Raw genomic sequence first — 27,776 nt, forward strand, 5'->3', positions numbered from 1 at the left:
CTATAAACTAGGCCAGAAGTTCTGGGTTAGGTCTTGTGGGTTTCTTTATTTTATTTTGTTCAGTGTTTGGGTGAATCTGATTGGCTGTTGCTGTGAAGTGGGCGTGGCCTGCTGCCTGTGTTCAGAGTAAATGAAGCCCCAGAGATGCAGCAGCAGCAGCAGCAGCAGCAGCGATGGCTCTCAGCCTCACTCAGGAGTATTTCCAGATCCCTCTGGTGACCCGGACGTACACGACGGCCTGCGTCCTCACCACCACTGCCGTGGTAAGAAACACCAGAACCAGAACAGAACCAGCACATTTTAGCTCATGTTGTTCTGAGAGAAAGTACTCTGTTCTCTGTGAGAATCAAACTGTTTCTATTGATTAAAATGTTTGTATTGTGTTGTTAGCTTAAATTGGGATTCAGGTCATGCGTTTAAAAGAAATGAAATGTATAATTTTAACTCTAAATGATGAACGAACCAGAGCTGAACCTGCAGATTTCTTTCCAGCAACTTCAAGTCATCTCCCCGTTTCAGCTGTACTTCAACCCAGAACTCATCATCACTAGATACCAGGTACAAAGAAAAGCCTCTAAATACTTTAAGAGCAAAGTAATTTTTCGTCTTCATCACCGTTTCCTCATTTGTTTTCCAGATATGGCGTCTGATCACCAGCTTCTTCTTCTTTGGTTCTCTTGGATTTGGTTTTTTGTTCAACATCATTTTCCTGTATCTTTCTCTGAGCTACGAAAAATAACAGCATGATTATTTATCAGCAGTTTACTACAACGGCATGTTAGGACCATTGTAGATAGAAAAACAAAAAGGGGTCAGGGAACTTCTGCCAAAAAAGTCTCCATTTTTTTTAAAGAAATTTTTTAGAAAAAGTAGGAATTTCTGGATTTGTAAAGTCAAAAATTTTTGATTTTGAAAGTCAGACATTTCCATGTTTTTTTCTCAAAAACTTTTGAGTTTTTTCCACTTTTCAAACTCAAACATTTACCTCCTTTTTTTTATTTCTGAGATTCATTTAAAAAAAAATTTCCAGCAAATTTGCAACTTTTCAAACTCAGACGTTTTCTTGATTTTTCTTGAAATTTTTCTAAGATTAATCTAAAACTTTTTGAGTTTTTTTCTAGCAAATTTGCAATTTTCCAAACTCAAAAATGTCAGAAATTCTTCTAGAAAAGAATTTCAGCTGGAACTGGGATATTCTATGAAAAACTGACATTAATCTCAAATTTCTGATTTTTTTCTATCAACTTTTTAAACTCAGAAATGTCCTTGTTTTTTTCTTTTAAGTTTTTTTTTTTTTTTTTTTTAGAAACTTTGCAACATTTCAAATTCAGATATTTTCTTTTTTGTCTATCCAATTTGAATCTTTTGAAGCTCAAAGATTTGATTTTTGTAGCAATTTTACAACTTTGGTAGTTAGAAATCTTTCTTGTTTTTCCTAAAGATTTCCGTAATTATTTTTCTATCTACAATCCCTCTAATACACCATCATTCAATAAATTAGAATATTATTGAAAAGTCCATTTATTTCAGAAACTTTACCACTAAGTGAAACACATTATAGAGATTAATTGCAATCAGATTGATGTCTGAAAACATTTATTTCTGTTAATTATGATTAATTTCCACTTAATTAATGATTTATTAATTTAAATTTGGAATATAACATCAGACCAATAAAAAAAAACTATTTTTAAAAACAGAAATGTGGTCTTAACAAAAAGTAAGACCACATTTACTTTAATACCAGTTTAAAGTTTGTTACTTTCAAATGCACGGGTGTCAAACTCAAGGCTCCGGGGCCAAATCTTGCCCACCATGAGTTTTTATTTGGCCCTCTAGACTCTAAATATAACCTTAAAGATAACAGTTATGTACTTAAACTGCTATTTATTAATATTTTAACAATACATTCTGGCACAACCAGTGTTTTTAGGACATTTATGATCTTGATGTTGCCCAAAATTAAAATTCAAGATAAATGAGACTTACTGAGACGTAAATTATAATTTGTTGAATGTAGAGAAAAACCTGCAGTCGAGTCCTTAGCTGAGGTCAGCTATCGGTACTGCCGCATGCTGGAGGAAGACTGTTTCCGAGGAAGAACGGCTGATTTTGTTTTCATGTTCCTGTTCGGAGGAATCCTCATAACTGTATCCTTTACAAACTCTGAGAGCAAACAATGGGTTTCCTGGTTAAATTAGAGACATCTGTAGATTTAAAGAATGTACAATTAGGATAAAATGTTAGGAGATCCACATTCCAGGCTTAAAATTTTAATATATATCAGGAGAAGATGTTTAAAAATAAGTTTTTTGTTTTTTTTTTACTTATTCACCAATTAGTGCATGGAAAACAGTTGAGGTTCTGATCTACAAAATAAAATAAGAAACTAAATAACAACAGCAGCTAAAACAAATACACAAACAAAAATATGAGGTACACGTTAAAATGTTTACATTTAGGACTGCATTTAAAAAAAACATTGTAAATCAGTTCAGCACTACTTTTCCTTTATCAGCCAATTCTAAACCTGAGATATCTACATTGACATGAAAAAAGGTGGATCAGTGCTATTTAGGACAGATGCATTTTTTATCATCATGGATTGATTATCGCAATAAATAATACATATTTAATGTAGTTTTTATTTATGCATTGTTTATCTCTTTGGATTTTGCTTTTCACTCTTTAAACCATTAATAGTCACAATTTCTAACATGTGGCTCAAAAATGTGACTCATGGGACTATTAGCCATTGTGGAGCTCTGACTTAAACTTGTCCTGACATGAGAAACAGAAGACAACACTTCTGTTAGCATCACTTAGCATCATGTCCTTCACAATCTGCGCAAAACTTTGTCAATATTCCGCTAATGTTGAAAAAAAAAACGTAATTCCGCAAGTGTGCTGTTTTCATTAAACGCAATTAAAATCACAAGTGAATAAGTTTGTTCGCGCGATAAATCGCTTGAGCTTTTTTAAACACGATTCTTCAACTACTTCCTGTCTACTTCTTCGTGGTTTAGTTACGTCCTGTTGTTGATCATGTGATTCGTGCGACTCGATAAAAGTGTTGATGCGGCTGAAAAACCACCTCATCCAAGATTTTTGTCAAAAACCGTGAGTTTTTTCTAAATGGTGTGTTTTTCTTAGCGAATTTCTTTTCAAAATGTGAAATTGCGCATTTATAAGGTCAGTAGTTAAACGCAGCTAGCGTGGATCTGGTTAACACAGTCCACACTGAACTCTCTTAACCTCCTCTGTTGAACTCTGTTTACTCTGTTCACATCGAGTTTATGAAATATGAGACGAATCCCAAAGGATCCAATCAATCTGACTTTAGACCCACTTCCCACAAAACAATAAAAACACCAAACTCTGCAGATAGCAACAGGAATATGGGATAAAAATCACCTAAAGAAGTTGAATACGTTGGAAAATCCTCATTTCGTTTAACCCTGACTTTATTTAGCAGAATGTCTGTGAACATTAAACCTTCATAAATTAGATGTATCAGTATTTAACCTGGAAGTCTGCAGCTGCTGGGTCTGTTTGCAAACATCTTCTTCCTCGGCCAGGCCTTCATCACCATGCTGGTGTACGTCTGGAGTAAAAGAAACCCACTGATACGCATGAACTTCTTCTGCCTCCTCACCTTCCGGGCGCCGCTTCTGCCCTGGGTGCTGATGGGATGTTCGCTGCTGCTCGGAAACCCCGTCACCGCCGACGTCCTGGGTGAGAAGCCTTAGCCCTCTGTGGTCTGGCTTTTACGGCTACATTATTAGGGCAATTGTAGACAGAAACAAATAAGAGGAGTACATTTCTGCCCAAAAATTCTGAAATTTTGAGATTAATTTCAGAAATTTTCTAGAAAAATCTTGAAAATTTCTGAGTTTGAAAAGTTTAAAATGTGCAAGAAAAAACTCGGAAATTTTCTTAACATGGAAAATTTTGAGTTCCAAAAGTCAGCAATCTACGGGAATAATTTCGCAATTTTTTTAGGATAAAAACTGAATATTTGCAAGAAAAAAAATCTGAAATTTTGCGTTTAAGCACAGAAATTGTCTTGAAAAAGCTTGGGAAATTTTCAACTTTTGAAACTCAGAAGTTTCCAAATTTTTCTAGAACATTTTTGAGGTGAATCTCAAATTAAATTTATTTTCTAACAAATTTTCAACTATTCAAACTCAGAAATTATCAGTTTTTTTTCTAGAAAATGTCAGATTAATCTCAGTATTTCCTTGATCTTTTTTAGCAAGTTTTCAAATTTTCAAGTTTTTCTAGAATTTTTTTTAGATTAATCTAAAAATTTCATCTTTTTCTAACCTTTTTTGACTTTTCAAGCTTAGAAATTTTTAAGTTTTATTTTAAAATTTTCTGAGAGTTTTGGCAGAATTTACTCCTTTATTTTTTTCTATCTACAGTGGCCTTGTACATTGTTGCTTTAGGAGTTCATGCAGAACAGAGATCTGTGGCTTCGAGCCATAACAAACATCAAATGCTCTCTCCTCAGGTATCGGCGTTGGACACCTGTATTACTTCTTAGAGGACGTGTTTCCGAACCAGCCAGGAGGAAGAAAGCTGCTGACGACACCAGATCTGCTGTAAGAGTCGAAGTAAAGTAGACTCAACTTATCATTTTTTACTGAAAGAAACCAGAGTATAAAACAGATCAACTGGAATCGGTCCTCCAAAGCTTTTTATCAGGGAAAATGTTTTAGAAACAGACAAAATATTGGATTTTAGTTGTTCTCTTTAGACACATTATTTGTTTTTACTTCTGGCTTCAAATAGTCTGTCTTTTCCTGAAAGAAAACAATCACTTTATCAAAAAAATGCCAAAAAAAATATTAAAAAATTTCTGCAGAACTAATAACCTTTTATTTTATTTTATTTTAAATGCTGCAACAAAGATCTGAACGCCCTCTCCGTCCAATTTTTCTGCACAGACGGGTCATGTTTGACCCACCTGAGGGACCTGACCGCCGCTTCCTCCAGGAGGAACAGCAGGAAGGAGGAGATCTGCAGCACAACGAGGAGCAAGGCAGCTAAAAACTCCAGGAGCAACAAGCGATCAGAAAATCAGTAAGACAATCAAAAAGATAATCAATGGATCTGTTTGAGAAGGCGTAAAAAGTTCAAACTGACTATATTCTCATGCTACAAGGTCAAAACTTTCTCCGAACTTTTCCTACACATAGTAGGAAAAGTAACGGTAACGGCCTCAGTTACAGCAGAGACCGAACAGAACTGGGTCTGTAACGACCAAAACATAGAACTTTGTGTTGAAATGTAATGGAAGCTGCAGAAGAATCGAGGAGCAACTGGAAGCCTCGCATGGAAAACCGTGCAGCTTCGTCTGCACACGCTGCACTTTCACCCGCTGCCTTTGTGGCTCAGACAAAATGGAAACTGCTTAGCACAACAACACGACTCTGTGGGACGACGGCGGCACAGCTGGGAAAACCAGGACCGGAGTCCAACCAGGACGGAGAGGAGTCTGGAAATGAAAGGCAACTGGGAAAGATTCCACTGGAACAACCGCATCTGCTTTAAAGTCATTGTACATTTAAAAAAGGAGTGAATGTCTGCCAGAAAATTTCTAGGAAAAAACTTTAAAGTTTCAGTTTGAAAAGTCAAAAATTAAAAAACAAAAAAACAAACTTTGAGTTTAGATATTGTCAAAGATTTGTGAGAAAAAAACTCACATTTTGAGGCTAATTTCACAGATGTTCTATTTTTTATTATTTTTTGAGCTTCAAAAATTAGAAATTTTCACATTTCTGAAAAACAAAATTCTTAAAGCTCAGAAATCGTTTTTCTAGAAAATGTTATTTTTTTTTCTTAATAAATTTAATCCCGTTTTTTTTTTATCTACAAGAGAGCCCTAATAGTTTGTCGTAGGTTTTCCAGAGTCCTGCTGGTGATCAAATTTCTGTATTCAGTTGTGTTGAAGCAGAATCGAGTAGTCCGGGAAGCTCGGTTCGATTCTGGACGAAAATTGTTGCTGTGATTCATTTTCTCACTGATCTGTCAAACGATCCAAATTGAATGAAAAACCTGTTCCCCTCCTTGCCTGTGGGGGCGCTGGACTAACAAACACTGAAGGAAATGACACAAAAACCTCAGAAGAGTGCAAACTTCTCCATCGCTTTACAATTTTTTTTTTTCTCTTATTTTAATAAATTTCTTTCATGTCCGTTAAAAATCTGCCTGCAGGAATTAAAGCCCAAAAAAGGACAACAAATACATTTCTTACTGATTTTTTTTATTATTTTGTAAGAATTATTAAAATGTACAAAAAGACAACAAATACAACAAAACAATATATTATCTGAGTCGGGTGTGTTTTTGTCTGTCTTGCTGGTCAGGTAGAAGGTCAAAGGTCAAGAAGAGCAGCTTCTCCAGGAAGAAGGGTTCGGCGCGGGGAAAACATGAAGGTTTCTAGGTCGTTTTTTAATTTTTTTTCCTCTAACGGGCCTTCAACAAACAGATTCAAATTAAAAATAAAACGGCGAGAGTCGGGCCGAGCAGCTCCAGAGACGAGGAAAAACCTCTGCTGCCCTTCAACTGGTCCTGCCTCAACGTTTCTGCAGGGGGCGCTGCTGCTGCATTCACATCTACCACGTGTTCGCCAGACGCCTCATTCGTCTGGGGGACAAACAGGACGCAGGTGTTAATAGTTGCATTTAAAAAACAAAAAGAACAGGAGGAAATGTTTTTAATAAACTAATAGAAAACAGCTGAAACACTGAGTCCCTTTAAATCAAGGCTAACTAACTACTCACTTGTTTAAAGTTGCTTTTAAACCAAATAAATGAAAATATTTTCCAATTTATTTGATCTGAATTGACCATTTTGATGTTAAATTTGACAAAATATTTCTCAATTGTGGACTGCATTTTGTTTTTTATGACGTTTTATTTTTATGTTTTCAAGAAATGTTTTTTTGAACTATGGTGTTGATGATAAATTGTGCCATACAGGCAAACCTGATTAATTGATAAATCTATTACAGAAAAAGATCAAATTGAGCAAAAAGTTGTTTAAAATTAAATTGTTTCACTTCTGGTGAGTTATTCATACATACACTCTATTCTTCGGAAATTAAAGCAGGGCTTATTGATTAATCTGATAAATCGTGGTGAATCGATTATTGAAATAAACAACTAATTTAGTAATCAAATTGTCGCTTTCTGGAGTGTACAGACTCAAAAAAATCATTTGCTGAAAGGAAAGCATTTATCGATCAAAACTGTTCAATATACAGTACAGACCAAAAGTTTGGACACGCCTTCTCATTGAATTTAATGAGAAGGTGTGTCCAAACTTTTGGTCTGTACTGTATATTGAACAGTTTTGATCGATAAATGCTATATATATAGAAATATATATATATTTATTATTTCTATATATAGAAATAATAAATACTGGATATAAATACTTTTTTGTCTGTAAATGTTGTAAATTACTGAAGTTGCAAAATTTTATCTTCACCTGGTTCAGCTTTTGTAAAAAAAAAAATCTCTAAAGCACATTTGGTGTCAATTTATTAATCAATTAATCTGAAAAATAATCACTAGATCAGCCCTTTACTGTATTGATAAGTCGAGCAGGAAGTTTTTCACATGTTGATGTTATAAGTATTTTTTCGGTACTGTTCATAGTGTTCAATAAAGTAATGCTACGTTTTTGCTGTTTTCTCTTATTTAATAAATGAATTCATGTGTTTATTTGCATTTTTTTATATTGTATAAAAAGGCTAGAATGATAACTGCATAAAAATCATCAGACTCGCCTCGTGTTTCTGTCCTGGTCTCTGATCTTCTTCTCCATCTCTGCGTCTGTCAGGGTCTCCAGCAGGGGGCACCACTGGTCTGCCTCGCCCGTGTTTCTGATGGCGATCTCCACCGTAGGAAGCGGGTTCTCACTGAAAAACACCAAACCGCTTCCTGGTTAAATCTACGGTGTGTTCTGTTTAATTATATGTGAGAGACATAAACAAGTGACATGAAAGTGGGGCTGAGAGATAAATCGTTGTAATAATACTGGGGAATTTTTTTTCCACCAATGCACTCCTTGGGTTTTCATAGCTCAGAGTGATGTCAGCACCCCCAGGGCGTAAATGTAGGAGAATAAAGTCGTAATTTTATGAGGAATGCTGAGCATTTTGGGGAAGTTACATTTTAGTTTTACAAATATTTTTTTTACTTTTATTATACATCACAGCACCAGAGTCATAGCAAAGCTACATTAGAGAAAAAGAAAAATACTGTAGGTTAATGAATGAATATGTATGACCTCATTAGTGTGTGCGTAAGCAATAACAGTGAACTGAAATACTTAATATTTTAACAATGGCATCAAATTATAATAATTAACTATTTTTAAGAAAAAAAATCACATGAACTGAGCTGGTCACAACAAATCCTGATAATGAAGCTTGTTTTCCTCAGTAAAGTAACTTTTTTCTAAATTTTATGACATTTTTTCTGGTACAATATGATGTAATTAAACAAAAATTCTCATAGCCTGGTCCTATTGCTCACAGAAGGGATGATTGGGGAAAAACACTTTTTGAAAACATTTTGTGTTTTTGCTTTTTTTGCTCGCATCTGCAGGAGAAACGTCTCGTTCTGCTCGTGTCGTAATGACAACAAACATCGTCCATCAGCATTAAAGTAAACAGTCTGGAGTCGTTTCTCCACTCATGTGTCCAGCTGTGGCAGGGATTATTGTCTGGGTTTGGAAACATTTCATCATCCTATCCCAGACCAAGACCCAGTAAGGTCAGATCAGCTGATCCAACAAGCAGTTAAAGTGAAGGAGGTCAAGGGTCACAAACAAAAATATAGAACAGCTTTCAAATTTAGTAGAACTTTTCAAGAGAGCCACTGGAAAAGATTACAGTAGGAACGAACTTCATTTAGCCAGCTGACCAGGAGTGTGCAGCTAGTTACCGTTAGCAGTAACCGCTTCAAGTCACAGAACAAAATGACGATAAATTTACACAATTCCATGACAGACACAAAAAAGCTAGTTAGCTAGCAAGTGTATATTAGCCTGGAATCACACTCAGACATAAAAGAGTGTAAAAAATCCCTGGTACTGATGAAAAAGTACTAGTTCCAGATTATTTCACCTATTAAAAGTATTAGTATAACTAGTACTTTATCAATATTAAGACATTATCAACTTAAAACAAGCTCCTATATTTGGATGAAAAGTTACTTGTAAGTTAGTTTGCCTTATTTCAAGTGTACTAAGATATTTCCATTAGAAATTAGACCAAAAATACTTGGTAAAATTTTGTGTTTTTATAGTGCACTAAAAGAATAAAGTTTTATTTTCTTATTAAAAAATGAATGGAATTATTTGCATCTTTTAATGCATTTCTAATATTGCATAAAAACGTTTAAGTAATTAAATGAAAAATCTGTAGATTTTTTTTATGTGATAAACTGATTAATTGATTATTAACACAGCTGCAGCTCTGCTGAGGCGCCATCTTGTGGTACCTGAAGGCGTATGTCCTCTGGTGCCAGCTCAGCTGACCTCGGATGCTGTAGGCGATGGTGGTGACGAACTCTCCGCCCAGGCCGAGCTCCGAGCAGAGCTTCAGGGCAAACTTCTCCGGAGAGTTTTCTCTCTCCGACATGTCCCACTCAAACTGGTCCACCAGCGAAATGTTCCCCACGTGGATGTTCAGCTGGACGACGAGAAGAAGAACGTGAAAAATTTGCCGCCTGCATTAAAGGTCACCTATTATGTTTCCTTGAACAGGTTTGGACAGGAATACGAGCTAAACAAAACATTCATTACATTTTTTAGCACAAAATCATTCTTAAATAATGAGATTTCAGTCTGGTCAGTTTTACCTATTTGGATCTCAATTCAGAAAGAGCTGTTTAAGGGCTCTGTCACTTTAAATCCAAGTAAGTTGCTGCTGGTCACGCCCTCCAACTCAACAATTACACTCACATGAATCAATTAATCAATTACCGCATTATAAATTAAAATGAGCCCAGTTGTACGTGATTGTAATTCTGTTTATATTTTTTGGTTTTATTTTGGATATTTAAACTATCTTCCAGTTCCATGTTTTAGTGTTCGTTACAAAATTAAATTTTATTGATCTTTGAGAGGGCAAACTTATCTGAAAATGGTCTCAAAACAGCAATATCAACATTTATCGCAAAAACTTCTGGGACAAAGTTATTGTCCCAGAATACTTGTTATTGTAAAATTTGTAACATGCCTAGTCACATGTGAAAATGGCTGCAAACAGATGCACAATTATACAACTGTACAGGTTTGAAAAGCAGAAGGAGAGCCTCCTGCACAACCAACAAGAAGGTTTCTGGATGGTAAGTCAACAACAAAACATTTACCTTTTTCAGCAGCCATTGTTTGGGTCATTGATTCAGCTAACCAAACATTCTGGAGCTCAGCTTGGCTTGCTAGGTAAAAGACGGAACTCTGCTGGGTTGCTAGGTAACAGACGAAACTCTGCTGGGTTGCTAGGTAACAGGCACTGTCTGCTTATTTGTGAAGTTTTTGAAATTGCTCATTTTCCAGACACCAAAAATCTTGAATTTATTGCCAACAACCACCTGGGTGTTTTTTGGGGGGGGAGGCAGGGGTTAAGCGTTTGGGTTGTTTTTAGAAATAGAAGTACAAACATAAATTTTGCACAGTAGGTCCCCTTTAAGAGTGAAGCCACACCTTGATGATCACCCTTTGGTCCGTCTGGTCCTCCAGGAGGCTGTCTGTCGGGTACGACTCGATCTGCTGCCGGATGGCTGAGGCGATGGCGGGGACGAAGGCCAGGGGGTTCAGATCCAGGTCGTCACACAAGATCTCCGCAAACATCTCAGGTGTCATGAGCTTTTCTGGATATTTAAAAAAAACAGGAACACTCTGTAAGTGTTTGTTTTAAATCTCATCAGAGAGAGAAATGAGTGAGAAGCTACCGTTCATGTTCCAGGTGAAAGCGTCTCTCAGTTTCTGACCCTCGATCTCCATGTCGAGACGGATCGGAACAAGAACCTCAGGCTGTGTGGCGTTTTCATGGATCACTGCCGGGTCGTGGTCGTCGAAGCTGATGAACATTTAAAGACGCAAAAAAATAACCACGCCTATAAAATTTACTGTATAATTTATTCTCCCAGAAACCAGAAATAAGCAATAGCATTGTAATTTTGAGACCATTTTATAGTAAAACACTGATAAGTTCACTGTCACAAAGATCATTAACTTTAATTTAGTAAAAAACACTAAAAACTCAAACTAGAAGATAGTTTAAATGTCCTAAATAAAACCAAAAACAGACAAACGTGGCAGGTGGTGCAAACTAGCTACTTCCTACTGGATGTCAAATGTTTGCAGCGTTTCTCAAAATGGCGGCTTTTCAATGTAATATAATGGTAATGACATAAATAATGCAAAAACCCATTGTCAAAGATCAATAAACTTTAAATCAAAATGAACATTTAACACTAGAACTGGAAAACATTTTAAATAACCAAAATAAATTAAAAAAAAAACAGATAAAATGAACTGTCTGTAAGCAAATTTATTCTTTAAAAAAGGGCTAGTTAGACTTTTATCAAGCTCATTTTAAGTTATCAAGCAATTAATTGATTTATTGCAAATGCCTATACCATGTTGTCACGGTGATGTATCATAACTGTCAAAAAATAAAAACAAAGGTCCTCCCAGCTACATAACAGACATAACCAGAGGTAATAATTGCCCAAACAAGCACAGCCTCAACCATAAAAAAAAACATGAACCAAAGTAACACCGTCTGCCAGCAGGGGGCGCCTCACCACAGGGGGAAGGTCCTCTTCTTGTCCCGGCCCAGCCGGCTGCGGTTGATGGTGGTGGAGCAGGGAACGGCGTCCAGGTGGTGGGAACTGTTGGGCAACGTGGGAACCCACTGGTTGTTCCTCTTTGCCTTCTGTTCCCTGGTGGAGACACAGCAGAACCGAACCATTGAATCCCAGAGTCAGAAAGAACAGCAACATCTGTGTTTCAATAGGAAACTTCTCATCAAAGTGGACAGAAATCACATACGGGGTTCTCCAAGGTTCAATCCTAGAACCTCTCTTATTCAGTATCTATATGCTCCCACCAGCTCAGATTATAACAGGAAATGAGATTAGCTAGCATAACTACGCAGATGATACACATATCTACATTACTGTGCACTGACTCTACATCAGAGGTGTCCAAAGTGTGGCCCGGGGGCCATTTGTGGCCTTTGGACTAATTTTGTGTGGCCCCTGACTGCAATACAAGAATGGCACAAATTTAGCCAACCAACACTTTTAGTAATTTTCTTATGATGATATTTTACATGGCAAGTCTAAATACAAAACAAAGAATTTTTCTTGAATTATCTTTTTTATTATTGTCATTATTACTCTGTTATTATAATTAGAGGTGTGATTAATTGATTTATTGCTAATTGTGACAAGCCTTTTAATTACTACAATGGTGTCTTCACAAATCTGCCTAAAATTGTTTAAAAATTAATCAGCTTATCTAAAACAATGCTGCTCACATAACAGCTAAACATAATATTTTAAGTCCAGTAACATACAATAAAATAGCTGGACTTCCAGATTTAGTTGATTTAAATAAATAAATGCATCTGTAAGTAAGTGACAATATCTCCATAATCATGTGAGCTTTTATCATCTTGGCTGCTTTACAGAGAGATAATTAGTCTCAAAGTGTGTTTGCTTTTTTTTTCCAGATGGGGGGTTTTACCTGAGGTAGGTGGGCGGCTCAGTGCTGATAGACACAGCTTTGTATTTTTCATCGTTCCCTTCGAGGATCTCCTCGACCTCCGAGGCCTTCAGGAGCGTAACGCTGGTGGCCAGCTGAGTGTAGCCGTGATCTGGGAAGACAACAATGAGAAAACACCAACTTATCAAGACACAATAAAACCAGGGTTTGAGTAAACTTCATAAATTACAGTCTAAGTATGTCTTTGTCAGACCATTATTAGGAAAACTAGCTAGTTTAATTAAAACATGATTGGAAAATAAAACATCTATTTCACTCTGTTCACAGCATAAAAGCTCAGTTTTATGTTAAGAGTAGAAAGATGGGCGATAAATTGGTTTTATCAAATTCTTGGTCTTTGAAAATTTGAATTTAATTCACTCCTTGGATTTCCATGTTTCAGGGTGCTACATTTTCCTGGACAATAAATTGCCCTGGAAATTAGTGCGATAAACAATAATTTTGTTGTTTTGAGACAGTTTTCAAGTAATATATTGATTACAGCATAATAATGCAAATTCAGCCTCAAAATGACCAACAAACCATAATTTTGTTATGCTTAAACTCTTAACAATGGAGCGAGACGATATTTTAAATATCCAAATTAAACACAGAACAACCAAAAACAATAAATAAAATGAAAATAAAAACCAAACAAACAATATCATAAATAAAATGCCTTATAAAACAAAAAACAAAATTGCCCTTCAAAAAATATTAATCATCTGAATGGAAATTAATATCCTTTTAATTTAATATGTGATTAATTGCTTTTTGTTACAGACTTAATATTAGGAGAATAAAGTAGCAATGCTATGAAAAATCCAACAAAAAAAAAACAATTAAAATGAGGAATATTGAGCATCAAGTTATAGTTTGGTATCGGTTTTACAGGTGATACTATGAACATATCAGCATGAAATTATTATCAGTAGCAGAAACGATCCTGTAGACATCTTTTTCAAAGGAAAAAAATTACACATCTTGATCATGTTTTCTCATTAAAAACAACTTTATGACAAAGTTTTTTTCTGGTAAAATTGCATCATTTTTCTGCTAACATTATGACCATAATCTTGTAACCAGGCCCCCTATAATAAGTGGTAAAAAAAAATCAACTACAATTGAAAATCTGAGATTTTATTTTTGTTTTTGTAAGCTAGTGCTCCCCTCTACTGACCGTGTGAAGACTCTACAATTTTCTTCCGTTCTTCCACTGTTGCCAGTTTTCTCCATAACGACGGGTATCGCTTATATAGGGAGCCTCTGAACATGCGCAGGTAGTTCCCCACCTGACAAAAAGCCAGAAAAAAATAAAGAAAATCAACACATAAAGAGGTATAAAAAAAAAATAAAAATTGTGATGTTTCAGACACCAGATTCTCAATCTCAGAAATTTACTAGAAAAAACAAGGAAATATCTGAGCTCCTCAGAAATGTTGAAATAAATCTAAAAACATTACTAGAAAAAAACTCTGAAATTTATCAGCTCAAAAAGTTTAAAATTTGTAATATATATATATATATATATATATCGGAAATTTAACTACTTTTAAAACTTATAAATTATTTCCAAAACATTTTCTGGACAATGTCTGAGATTAATTCTGAGTTTATTGGCAGATTTTTACTTTTTTTTTCTATCTACAAAGATCCAAATACACGGTCATACCTCCATAATCCTTCAATCAGATTATCAGTTTAATATACGTTTCTGTTTACGTCTCACAATCCAAGGTCAAACTGATGCTAAACAAGTGGAAATTGTCCACATTAACAGCATAATATATAAAAATGAATGGAATGATATTTTTTTATCTCATGGTTACACTAAGTTTCAATCATTTCTTCACCCTTTTAGGTGTTTTCTTGGTTCTTTGTTTACATTTGTTGTTTACATATATTTTCCACTTACTAATCATGTAAGTAATCTTCTACATGTGATAATGTAATAATAATCTTCTACAGTGGTGCAGAAGAAGAAAAACAGGCCATTTAAACATAATAAAAGCGTTAGACTTGTCATTTTAAAACGGTAATCTCCAACCTAGACAGACCGAAACAACACAGCAAGTCGTATCAACATTAAATTTAACATAATAAAGCAATAATCCAACTAATTTTACGGTTTGTCTTAAAAATGAGCGCTTTGTTTGTTGAAGTCATGTTAGCTCGTATGCTAACGCTTAGCTTGCTTGACAGCTGAAGTTTACGATTAAATAAAAGATTAATTTCATTCCAGACTTCACTTTCTGATAACTTATTATTGATCAACACTTTCTATCCTCGCGCTGCTCTCTGATCATCAATGAATGAACCTTCACGCGCTGCCTTTCCCCTCAGCTGGCCTCGCGAGCATAGGTAAGCTAACAGCTAGCGGCTGACACACCGGAACGTTTCTGCTCAAAATCACGATCCGTAACAGCAGCAGGGTTATAAACATTTGAAGATACTGACCTCAGAACCGATCATGTAAAATTCTCCATCCTCTTCGAGCTGAAATTTCACCGGTTTTTGCCCAAACGTTTTGCTAAGCGCCATAGTGACATGGAATAACAAAGGTCCGAGCTACAGCGCAAGCGCAAACAACAAGCTCAACAAACTGAATAGGACCGTTAAATGATGGACTTCCGGTTCCGCTTCAGGATCCGAGTTGTTGGATTCGGCTCACGAGCAACTTTACTATGATTTTAACAACTTTTAAAAATAATTGTTAAGCCTAAATTCGGTTATTTATTGCTACTATGAGTGCATATTCATCTTTAAATCATTATAGAAATTTATTAAGATATAGTTTTAAATTGAAATTGAATAAAAAAAAATGTTTTGTTCATCTCCGAGAGAATAAAATTAAATGTAACTCGTATTATCCATGTTTCTCAAAAACAAGAAAAAAAAAAAGAAATGTAGACGCTAATCTCATGCAGCAGTCTGTTACTGCAAAGCCGGAGAAGCCTCTGATTGACACTATTGTATTACATTCTTTTCAACAGGATGTTCATGGCTGTCTGTAAAATAAAAATAAAACATAAATAGTTTTTAAAAACTAAAAAATTCTGAGAATATTTTTCCAGCTCAACAATGAATTAAGCATGAAATATTTATAAAATAGTATTTAATGTTTTTTGTAGAAATAATTGCAGATCCAAAATTTCAAAAGGCTATTGCGTATTTTCCCTATTAGTAAAGAACCACTTTACTAATGTGCTTGGTTGAAAAAAACAGAAAAATATTCAGAATATTCTCAGCAATAAAAACATGATTTAGTTCACTCTGTATTTGAAAACATTTACTGTATTTACTCAAGGTGGTAATAACATATGTAAAACCAGATTTCTGTGTCTGCTTTAGTGTTTAATTCAATGAAAAGATGTGGTCCTATCTACCATTAATTTAAAAGAAAATCAGAAATATCGATATGAAAAGATAAACATTTAGTGTGTTAGCTAACATTTTTATGTGAAGATTTTAACTTGTAGCTAATAGCTTTGTCCTAATTGAAAATATTTTGTGCAAATATGGTTTAAATGAATTGTTAGTAAACTTTTCAAGCTCATTTACTCAGTTAAGTCCTAAAAAGACTAAGTAAATGTGTAAACAAAAATAAAAACCAAAGATGCCAAGATGTTATTTTAACTTTACAAACTTAATGTTTATTTGTATATACATGAATATATTAATCTATAACCAAGAGAGGAGAGAATGTACAATGCAAAACAAAATCTTTATATACAAATCAATAAATAAGACACAACCAAAAACAGTTTGTCAACACAAGGGCTTTTTGTTCATGAGAAAAAAAAAAGTAAGATGAAAAAAATTGCTGTAAGAAAATCTTGAAATCCTTCAGTTAAAAGTGGAAAAATGGCACCAGGAAAAAAAAAACAAAAACAAAATTAACAAAAACAACCACATCACACCTGTTTCAGAGAGACTTTTTTTCCTTCTTTATGTAAAACTGTCATTATTTTTACTTATTTATTTTTTTGTTTTTAAACTCGCATAGAATCACGAAATAAATTTTCAACAAGGGGGACGACGACACACACACACACACACACACACACACACACACGGTCCATCCACGGTCGGAAACACTCGGACGCTTTCTGGGAAAAACTGCTGGAGAAACAGAAACTCAAATTGTTTGAGGAGAATTTAGGAACATTAACAGTCAAGCAGTTTTTAGTTTATTTTCAGATAAGTGCTGAAAATAAACGAGAATTTTTTTATAGTTGAGATATTTTTTGTCACATTTTCTTATTAAATCATTAGTCAGAATAGAACAGGAAACTTGAATAAAAACTGATAAATTTGGTTCTTTTTATTACCAACATTATTTTTGGATATTTTTTAATGAAACTGGAACATTTTTTAACTAGTGAATGTTTAAAATCTTTTACTTTTAGCTATAACTTTTTGATTTAATTCTAAAGGAAGGCATTTTGTATGGAGGCCCAAAAGTGCCACAATTCAATATACATTTCTTAATTATTAGTTATTAGGTTTCTTCATCTGACCTTATTTGTTCGGTTAGAGAAAATTAAACAAATAACGACTTAAAAATATAAAATTCCTGCTGAATGAATTCCTTAAAGTTCAGTTTCTGCATCAGTTTCAGCTTTCTTCAAGTTTCCCAGACAAACAAATTGAAACTAAATGGGTCCAGACATGTTTTTTCCTTCTTAGTGTTCTCCCCCAAAGTAAACAGTAAACACAAAAGCTGAATAATTTCTCCCTCCCGCTGTGACACTCAAAGGCAGACGCTTCCACGGTTTCCATTTTGTTTTTGGCACACAGTGAGGTCGGGTGCTGCTGCCTTCGCGGACAATACGAGCAAACGATCATCACGACAATAAATGGTTCACAGTGCCGATCGACGGGCGGAAAGGGGCAAAGGTCACAGTGTTTCACGACGACATCGAACGCATCCCGCCTCCCGCTCATCAACGTATTGCTTCTGCAGTGTGTTTGTTAGTAAATTTGTTAAAGTTGACGGTGCACAAATATAGCCGACAAAAAAAGGCAGGACAAACTGGACTTAGTGTTCTCTCGGGGTTTTAGTGCTTTACTACAATTCCCAGAATGCTTGGCACCAAATTAAAACAGTGCAGATGCGGTGGAAAAAGATGTTTTAGGGGTTCTAAAACGACAAAAACTGAAAGGAAGCTGGAAAAAACAACGCGGTTTTCATGGGAGGAAAACACAAAAAAGAAGAGCGTCAGTTTGGGTTTTTCCGTCACCGTCGCTCCTCTTGGATTCACATTCATCTAACGGCTGAAACGTTGCATCGGTTTGAGGTTTCCATACATGAAAATCCAGCGATTCGTCTGGATTCAGAGAAACCGAAGCTTTGAGCGTCCTGCAGGATAAATCTGCAGCACATTTGGAAAGTTGTCGCTGAACGGATATGAAAGTTTGAGCCGCCATGTTGGAAGAAATAAAACGAAACCTGGGCAATGTTTGAGGATTCTCAGGAAAATAAGCTGATCATCTTTTAGTAAATATAAAATATGTTGATGCTTCTCCAGGGTTTTCGCACCAGTTTGGATTATTCAGATCAATAATATCAAGAAGAATAAATTATGCAAACTTTAGACCCACATTCAAAAAAATGTTTAAAATTTAATTGATATCTTTTCACTTTTGCTGACCTTATTAAATCATTAAATAGTTGTTAGAATATTGAAAATTAGAACAGAAAACTTGAATGAAAATATTGAGCTAAATTTGGTTGCATTTCTTTTCCTTAACACAGTTTTTTTTCATACTTTTTTCCCCTATTTTTAGGTTTGCCCAAAATCATTTAACTTTTGTGTAGAATTCACTAACAGGAAGCATTTTGTATGGAAGGCCAAAAGTGCCACAATTCAATAAATTTAGGAGGTGTTAAATATTTAGATATGACTATTTAAGTAGAAGTAGAAATATAAATGTTAAAATTAACAAGAAAACTGATCTGCAGTTACTTTAATTCTCCAACAATTAAATGATCAAATTTTTGAAATTTCTAAACTTTTTAATACAATTATTTTATAGTTCTGATTCAGCCAGTTGGCGGAGCTAAAAAGGCCTTAGACAAGCTGATTATATGTCTATTTCACAGGTCACAGTGGATTGACTCATTAAAATAATAAAATAGACTTCTTTTTATTTTAAGTGAGCAAGCGTTAAAATATGTTTTCTATTTATTTACTTATTTTTGGTATTTCTGGCTTTCCATAATGTCAAACTTGTTTATTTTTATTTAGGTCCAAATTCACTTTTTTAAAGCTGATGCTTCTGTTTTCTTTTTCCCAACATGGCGCCTAACGGTGGTCTGGACGAGGACGAAAGGGAAATTGTGAAGAAACAGCACCGTATCCCAGGTGCAAAAAAAGAAACACACAAAGCAAAATATAAAACATTAAAAAGTGTTGATATCATGAGTCTATTAACAAAAATCACAGGGTCCTTTTTCAGAACAATATACTGCACAGACTGGGTTGTTCATATTTACACTCTGTTCAATCTGTGTGAGGTGCGATCGCGCTGCGGCGGCATCCTCCACCATGTAGTGGTTACGATCTGGTAACAAAAGACGGAAACTGAGGCGTGATATTCATGGCTGTGTTCACTGGATTTTGACACCATTTTCTCTTTTTTGTGAACACTGCAGCGTTCAGACGAGCGTCTCTTCCTCCATGTTCTGCTGTAAAATCCCGACTGAATCTCTCTATGGTGATCCGTCGGTTCCGGGAAGATGGCAGAAAGGTCTGACCCGAGGATTAAAAAGTGAAGGTGCAAAGATTCCCTTCGCTGACGCTGAGATGTAAACGCTTGTAAACAAAATGTGACGCATCAGGAGGTTTGAATGTTTCATCCAAACCAGGCGCAGGATGATGAAGAGTCCAAGTATCGTCCAAAGCGAAGGTTTTTTTTCCCCCCATCCACTTTCCTGAGTTTGCAGCTTTCATGAAAACAAACTCTGATTTTTTTAAGGAGGATCCTGAAGAAGCAACACATCCAGTTAAGTGCTAAAGTGCCACAGAAAAGTCCTGCCTCCGCCTCCATCCAAACCAAAACCTGGACGCTTCGGGTCGGTTCGTCTCTCCTGAAGAGTCTCAGAAAATCCCTTTTGCGATCTTCAGTCCCTTCTGTTTCATGCGAGGCAGCGTCGAACTGGCCACGTTCTTGGCCCGCACCGGCCGGGCCGAGCCGCGCTTCTTCAGCACAAAATCGTAGTTGGCAGTAGAGTTCATGGCGTAGAAGACATTGGCGTTGTCCGGGATCCGGAGCTCTGCAGAACGGAAGGAAACGGAGCAACGTCAGATTTCAAAGCCCAGTTTGTTGGATTATTTTTATTGGGCTGGTTCTGGAGTAATCTGTATATCCCAACAAAACTAAAATAGTCTATTGTTTGGTAACTCAAATCCAGAATTTATTAATGATACACGCAAAAAAAAGCTAGCCAGCTGGCAAGGTATGTTAGCAGCTAGCTAGCAGTAGTCACAGAAAGCAATGAGGAAGTCTGATTGTGACTCAAGCGTTTGCCTGACAGAAAAGTCCTGCGACAAAAAAAACAAAAAAGAATGTACAAGATTAAATAGGGAAATTTAAGATCTGTGATTAACATACTAAAGGCCAACTTACTTTTTAAAAATTTAAGTTATTTTAAGGCCTTAAATTAAATATATGAATTTAAGACTTTTTAAAAGGGAAGATAGGTCTGCTAAATGTTTTCAAAGTTAGCAAAAGGACTAAGCTAAAACTTAGCTCTGCTATTAGCTTCTCTAACTGGTTACTTTCACAGGATTGTTCTGGTTTGACTGACCAGATTCCTTCTTACAAATGAAGAAAAGCAGCAAAATGCTGCCATCACTATGTGTCATTTTGGGGATAGAATATTCAAAGTAATGTACTGTTTTATTATAAGTACTTCCTGAGCTGGGAAAACATGATTGTTTAGTCACTAAAAAACTTTGCTCAATTACATTAACAAGCAATTACAATAACTTCAAGAGCGAAAAATTATTTTGGTCAGTTGTCATTTTCTCTTTAAGCTTCAAATTCTTTAAATCTGCTGCCATTGGGACTAAGAACTATTACATCTTTGAACTGTTTCAGGAAATCACAAACAATTATTACAAGATCATTTTAATTATTTTTAAATTAACTGTTCTTATATGTAATATTTTTTGAACAAACGTGACTTTTTATGAATGCTCATTGTAAATTACACTACTTTTAGCCACACATTGAAACCGTCATGTGTGTTTTAAATCTTATTTGTCAGCCTTTCTGAAACTCTGCTCACCTTTGTCCTCTGATATCTTCTGCATCAGCTCGTAGTCCTCTGTTTTCTCCCGCTCCAGGTTGTGTTTGATCATCGCCTTCCTGATCACCGCCGGAGTTTTGTCTTGACTCGTCACCTGAAAACACATCAAGCGTTTATTACTCCCTTAACCCGACTTCTACCCAGATAAACCCAAACTTTTCCACGCCACAGCCCCCCTAACTGCGTCTGGCCGAGGAACCCCTTGGAAAACTCACAGACAATGCCACAAAATAATTACATTGTTCATCATAAATGTTGCCTCGTAACTTCTCATTTTTGAGTTCTGTGTTGGAAAATTTTATGAGGCAACTTGTTATGTCTATTAATCTGATGTTGAATATATTACCAGATAAAATTTTCTGTCACAATCCCCTCTTTTGATAAGGAAATGTATAACATTCTAAATTTTATTTAATCTCCACAGTTTTCTCGTCAGAAAGTTTTTACGCTTGCTACTCTAGCTTGAGAGCAAAGCAACTTGATAAATCTAACTGGTACCCAATCAGACAAATGAGCGTGGGAAATAACATTTTCCTGAATTTCTTCCCCTCTGTGGGACAATAGAGGATTTTTATAGCCACTATCTCCATTTTCAATAAGTTATTTGAATTTGTTTTTTATAATAATTGAAAAACTGCAGAAGACGATTAGGGTCACTTTTTTCTTAAAATTCTGAAAGAAAAAAAAATAAATTCTGGAACAAAATGTCAATATTCTGATAATTTTGAGAAAAAAAAATTGGAATTCTGAGAGAAAAGTTTGGATTCAGAGAAAACATTAACATTTTGAGAAAAAGTACAAAATCTAAGAAAAAAGTCAAAATTCTGGGAAAAAGTCATAATTCTGAGGTGAAAGTCAGAATTATGTTTTATTTTCAGTGGCCCTAATCTTCTTCTATAAAAAACAGGTTACATTTATAAAAAAATTTAAATTTATGATTTAAAACTTTATTGGATTTCTTTTTTTTAACTCCTTTTTTCCCCTCATCTTCCCTACAACCTTCTGAGGTCCCCCTACGACACCTTTTGGTCCCCCAGCGACCCTTGCTCCCCCTATTTGAAAACCACTGAGATAAGCAACAGATTCCCGCACTTTCTTCCCATCTTTGGTCTCACCAGGATGCTCTTGTACATGTTGCCATTCTCCACGTCCAGCGAGACCCGGATGATGCAGCAGTCGTCCACCTGCTGGTTGTAGAGCGGCAGCGACAGCGTCGAGTAGTTGGACACGGCCGACACCGAGCGTTTGTGCGAGCGCGAGGCGGACAGCGGCGTGGAGGAGGAGACCGAAGACGAGGAGGTGCTGCTGGAGCCCGAGGCCGAGCCAGAGCTGGATCCCATCCCCGACGTGTCCAGGGAGGACAGAGACGTGCATTCCCAGAACTGAGGGGGACACTGCACAAGTGTTACTGACTTTAGAGATAGAATGTTTCTCTGATGCAACAATATTAGGGCTGAAACAATTAATCAGATAGAATTTTCATGTAAAAAATATATTAATATAAAATTACATTTCAGATAAATGTATTTTATAACCAAGCATGCAAAAAAAATGTCATTTCTACACAATCTAAACAAAATTCATAGTCTTTCAGACAATAGAAATGTAAAACATTTTAACAATTCATCTTACCAAGTATTTTTGGTCTAGTTTCTAGTGCAAATATCTTACTACCCTTGAAATTAGATAAAACCAACTTCCAAGAACATTTTCAGCAAGATATAAGAGCTTGTTTTAAGTCAATAACTCCTTAATATTGATTTAAAATATTCTTATTCCATTGGCAGATAGTTTCACTAATAAGAGATCTTTCCCATATTATAAGTGAAATAATCTGCCAATGGAATAACAACTTTTTTCGACGAGTAGATGATTTGAAGAACAAAATATTAAAGCGTTACCGTTGAGGTGGTGTCTGCAGCTGGAGCTTCTCTCCCCAAAGCAGACACGGTGAGCTTCACCGACGGAGTCGACGTCTGAAAACAAAAACATGTTGAAAGCCGTTTTAAAGGGCAGGTTTCACGTAAACAGCCATGTAGTACCATTTTATAGCATAATTAGGTAACTATGTTACCATTTATTTACCATTCACCAGTTATTCTAAAAATGGTGCATATGACTTAAAAAAACCAACATAAACTTGGGCTTCTGTCTCTTTCTGAAACTCTGCCTATGTACGTAACACTTCAAATATTTCCCTCCACTCACCTTCCTCTCGTGTCCCTCCGGTGAATCCGATAGGAAGCTGGTGTTCACATCCTCCAGGTCGGAACCGCTGGAGCTGACGGACGTGACGCTGAGGGCGTCGCCACTGTCCCCGCCGCCCCCGCCGCCCCCCTGGTACGGCCTGTAGTGGGAGTGATCGAACGACTTTGAATGGGAGCTGGCGCCGCCGCTGCAGCCGGCCTCCGTCAGCTGCCGGCTGGACACAGAACAGCAACAGGAAGTGGAAGAATAAGTCTCCAGGAAGACACAAACAACAGATGCAGAAAAATTTGAAGAAGAGCTGAGTGTGACTGACTCGCTCCATCGTTTCATGATCCCGCCGTTCTTCTTGGCTCTGAGGGTGTTGCTGGCCGACTCCGACAGAGGCTCGATCTCACAGGATAGATTATAGCTGCAGAAAAGAAAATTAACACCAAAATTCAGCTTGTTTACACATTTGGGAGGCTTTAGTTAAACTCTGGAAAGACATAATAGCTAAAATAAGCATTGAGACATAATGAGACTAGAGCTGCAGCTAGCAATTATTTTAGTAATCTCATGAAGGTTTGTCATTTAATCACTCAAGTCTTTTTAGAACAATATTAGAAATACATATGCAAATAAACAAATAGTTTTAAAATAAAATGGTACAACTTTACAGTAAGGCTCCCTTTGCAGATGGATATGTTATCTATTCATCTATAAGGACTTTATAAAACTGTTCATTATGCATTAATTAAGGATGAAAAGGCAATTATATGCTAAAAAACTATGCTTACAAATGCTTATTGTGCTTACAAGGTGGTCTGAAATGTTTAGCATAATAACTCTAGATAAAATACAGATGAACAGCTGTTTCCAAATGGGAGATAGCCCTCATGTTTTACAAACTACTTGACATTTAAAGTTTATTTGCAAGTTACAAAGTGTTAAATTTGTGTTAATTTTTGTTCTTATTATGGTTTCAAAATGTGGATGAAAACACCAATAAAATCTACAGAAAACTATTTGATCTGGAGAAACTTTGGACCACCATGCACCATCATGTTTAATTTAAAAAAGGACAATATTTAATAAGCTAATAACCTTTCTGCCTCGCTGAGTTTCTCCACGGCTGCGAACCACTCTCTGAAGTGGCTTTCCTGAGTGAAGCTGTAGTTGTTGGAGGCCAACTGGAGAAGTTTGATCTGAGCAATAACCTCAAACTCCTGCAAAAAAACCCCAAAAATAAAAAATAAAAATCCAACGATTCAAAAATCACTTTTAATCTATCAGAAGCTTTGAAACAGGAAAAACAAAATTACCTTTCTCCTCTTCTCAAAGTTAATCAGACCACCCTGAAAAAAAAACAGGCGAATAAAAACTTCAGCAACGTCAGAAAATGAAACAGGAGTTTAAAATTATTTTGGTGCCATTTTTTCACCCTGCAACAATGACTTCTTCCTTTTCTTTCCACAAAAACATGCCATAAATTTAAAAATCAAAACTCAGCACCTAAAGAACTTGTGGGAGGATGTACAAACAGAAAAAACAAAATGGCTGACCTCTGTGTAATCCTTCATGGCAGTGTCCATCATCACCAGGTCCGTTAGGAATGTTCCCAAATAAGGGATGGTCCCCTGCATGACTCCCTGTTCACAGAGGGATCATTACTGACACTTTATTCTCCAACACAGACTCAAACATGCAACACATAAATAATTTAAAGATTATCTACGTAAACATAATGAGTCATTAGAGACAAAAACACTCTTTTGCAAGTTTAAGGTACAGACATGAAAATAAAAATAATTCAGAATATTACAAGAATAAACTTGAAATAAAAAAATACATTCAAAATATGAGAATAAAGTTGTAGTATCATGAGAATACATTTATGACAGGGGTGTCCAAACTTTTTGCAAAGCGGGCCAGATTTGATAAAGTGAAGATGCCCGGGGGCCAATAGTTTGTTCGGACATTTTTTAACTACAAAAGTTTCATGCAAATACATACACTGTTATAAAACAATTTTCATTGTCACAATTATCTCAATTTTTCAAATGACAAAATAACCAAATAATAATAATAAGGCAGATGAGAACAACTCTAAAAACCCAAATTCTGCCTTTCATTCATATCTGGAGAGTCAGATAACATTGAACAAACTGTATGAAATACCTTAAATTTACATGAGTTTAAAAATATCTTTGCCTCAAGAACATTTTAAACAGGAGTTATAAGTAATGCAAAGTTGTCTGTTATTAAATCTTAAAACAAGTGAATTTTGCTCTTGTCATTTACAATATCTTTGAGAAAGTAATAGTTTGTGTCACATCTACAGGTTCATAACATCAACAGTAATAACCAAATCTCACTCAAGAGTTTAATAAAAAATAAGTGTCATAAATCCAGGTGCATAAATGTTCTTTTGGCTCTTCACTGTTGATAGTGACAGATGTTACCGTTCAAAATACTCAATTTCATGTCCTCAACTCTCCGTGCCACACTGTTACGTGCCAGGCAAACATTCGCAAATTCTTGCTTCTTCTCAGGGCAAATGTTCTCCACCATTTTCATAACACAGTCTTTGATAAAAGTATCTTTAGTAAAAGGTTTGCCATGTTTAGCTATTAACATGGCCACTTCGTAGCTTGCTTTGGTGGTATTTTCTTTTGACTCACAGGCCCGCGTGAAGAATCGCTGTTGTGATGCCAGTGCAGCTTGGAGCTGCGTCAGTTTTTCAGCACGGTCACTTCCTGTTAGCTTGTTGTACGTAGCATGTTAGGTAGTGTCTCTTTACGTTGAAATCCTTAAACAAGGCAACCGTCTCATTACAAATTAGACAAGCCTTGATTTTCAGTGAAAATCAAGGCAATTGAAAATCAATTGTCAAGAGAGCGGCGGCTCTCACTGTCAACTTGTTTTCTTTGCAGTGGCAGAAATGAGCGGAGAGGGGTTCGCTGCACGAAGGCAGAATGATAGTATTAAAGTGGTGCTGCCACCATTTGGTGAAAGGAGGAATTACAGTTTCAAGTTTTATGATATATTTATTCTGTTTGACAGTGCAGGCGGGCTATAAATAATACATTATAAGACCGAAGCTGCGGGCCATATGAAATCTGACCGCGGGCCGTGATTGGCCCTCGGGCCGGACTTTGGACATGCCTGATTTATGACTTTATTCTTGTTTTATTTTGACTTTCTCGTAATATTATGAATTCTTGTCATTTTAAGAATTTATTCTCATAATTTTGACTTAATTCTTGAAATATAACTTCATTCTTTTATTATTATGAATTCATTCCAATAATTGTATGCATTTATTCTTGAACTTTGATTTATTCTCGTAATTTTATTCATTTATTCTTGAAATATGACTTTATCCTCATTTTATTGCAACTTTCTTGTATTATTTTGACTTTATTCTCATAATATCACACCTTTATTCTTATTATTACTTTATTCTCATACAAATTTATTCTCATAATATGATTTCATTCTCATAATTTTATTGTTTTGTACTTTGTATGTCCATAATATGCTGCCATAAGATCTAGAGTGAAACAAGGAATCATCAGATTGAGCACAGTAACATCACCCGCCACTAGATGGCACTAATGCTGTTTCTCAGTGTTTTCTGAGGTTCATCAACAGCTTTTGTTCACGTGAATAGGGTCTTACCAAGTCTCTCTGCTGCTGGTGTCTCCTCTGAGCTCGTTTGGGGTTGATTTCTAAAGTTGCAAACTTTGAGGTTCCCTCCTAGAGAAACAACAACATGTTCATGTTTTAGCAACTTTTCATCTGTTGGGAGTTTTCTAGGTTTTAAAAGCATAACATGCACAAACTTCCACTCGAACACATTTGCTCCGTTCACCTTTAATTCAGTTCATTCTATGAAGTAATCGCAGAACTGTTCAGTCTGGTGCATTGATCTCAACTACCATCTTTTTGAAGGACAATTTTGTTTAACAAGACAATTTTCTCATGTTATAAGTGACAATCTGCCAGTGGATGTAGAACTTTTCCATCAAAATTAAAAAATTATTGACTTAAAACTCCTATATTTCTGCTGAATAGTTACTTATAAGTTAGTTTGTCTTGTTTTACGTGTACTAAGATATTTAAACTAGAAACTACACCAAAAGTACTTGGTAAGAATTTGTGTTTTTGCAGTGTTGAAATTCAAGTATTTTCAAGGATGTAAAGTATTCCATGATGGCTGCTAATGAGGTCATTGAGTTAAAGGAAATAAACTAGTTCACGGTTGGTTTATGAGACTGAACAAAAAGGGAAAATCTGTTGACCCTTGGAAAGAAAAAATGGTAAGAAAAATTCCTGAGAGAGTCGCTGAGGCTCTGTTTACATGCAGCCTGGACCGAGGAGATAGAGAGAAAGGGAGGCGACGCCCTGACGTCCGACCATCAGCGGCGTTATCTACAGGGTTTCCTCCCTCTGACGTCAGCAAGGATTCCCTCAC

General features: G+C 35.8%; 3 protein-coding genes across 9 annotated transcripts in view; 1 reads left to right on the top strand and 2 right to left on the bottom strand.

Annotated features, from left to right (window-relative positions):
* Window positions 1-17: 17 nt before the first annotated feature.
* LOC116730449 (derlin-3-like) lies at window positions 18-5,578 on the top strand. The gene is made up of 7 exons (XM_032579699.1): window positions 18-263; window positions 493-558; window positions 638-711; window positions 2,057-2,150; window positions 3,540-3,735; window positions 4,514-4,604; window positions 4,950-5,578. Exons 1-7 carry the CDS (start codon window positions 174-176, stop codon window positions 5,050-5,052), a joined length of 714 nt encoding a protein of 237 aa, XP_032435590.1. The 5' UTR covers window positions 18-173; the 3' UTR covers window positions 5,053-5,578.
* A 783-nt stretch (window positions 5,579-6,361) lies between these two features.
* Window positions 6,362-15,389, bottom strand: smarcb1a (SWI/SNF related BAF chromatin remodeling complex subunit B1a). The gene is made up of 9 exons (XM_032579675.1): window positions 15,253-15,389; window positions 13,976-14,087; window positions 12,778-12,907; window positions 11,832-11,969; window positions 10,974-11,101; window positions 10,726-10,892; window positions 9,519-9,709; window positions 7,799-7,930; window positions 6,362-6,651 (listed from the first exon to the last, which is right to left on the bottom strand). Exons 1-9 carry the CDS (start codon window positions 15,334-15,336, stop codon window positions 6,621-6,623), a joined length of 1,113 nt encoding a protein of 370 aa, XP_032435566.1. The 5' UTR covers window positions 15,337-15,389; the 3' UTR covers window positions 6,362-6,620.
* A 4,328-nt stretch (window positions 15,390-19,717) lies between these two features.
* LOC116730409 (ral guanine nucleotide dissociation stimulator) overlaps window positions 19,718-27,776 on the bottom strand; it is a 57,618-nt gene continuing 49,559 nt past the window's right edge. For 6 of the 7 annotated variants that reach the window (XM_032579613.1, XM_032579610.1, XM_032579612.1 and 3 more), the window contains exons 9-18: window positions 26,981-27,058; window positions 24,862-24,948; window positions 24,622-24,654; window positions 24,404-24,525; window positions 23,634-23,729; window positions 23,321-23,534; window positions 23,014-23,088; window positions 22,228-22,506; window positions 21,092-21,206; window positions 19,718-20,074 (exon numbers count right to left, since the gene is read on the bottom strand). In XM_032579613.1, coding sequence (XP_032435504.1) covers window positions 19,899-20,074; window positions 21,092-21,206; window positions 22,228-22,506; window positions 23,014-23,088; window positions 23,321-23,534; window positions 23,634-23,729; window positions 24,404-24,525; window positions 24,622-24,654; window positions 24,862-24,948; window positions 26,981-27,058 — 1,275 coding nt within the window. In that variant the 3' untranslated portion in view covers window positions 19,718-19,898. The remainder of the gene's footprint in view (window positions 20,075-21,091; window positions 21,207-22,227; window positions 22,507-23,013; window positions 23,089-23,320; window positions 23,535-23,633; window positions 23,730-24,403; window positions 24,526-24,621; window positions 24,655-24,861; window positions 24,949-26,980; window positions 27,059-27,776) is intronic. The other variant, XM_032579608.1, reaches the window with a different exon arrangement.

Source organism: Xiphophorus hellerii, chromosome 12 (assembly GCF_003331165.1).
Source record: "Xiphophorus hellerii strain 12219 chromosome 12, Xiphophorus_hellerii-4.1, whole genome shotgun sequence".
Lineage (NCBI taxonomy): Eukaryota > Metazoa > Chordata > Actinopteri > Cyprinodontiformes > Poeciliidae > Xiphophorus > Xiphophorus hellerii.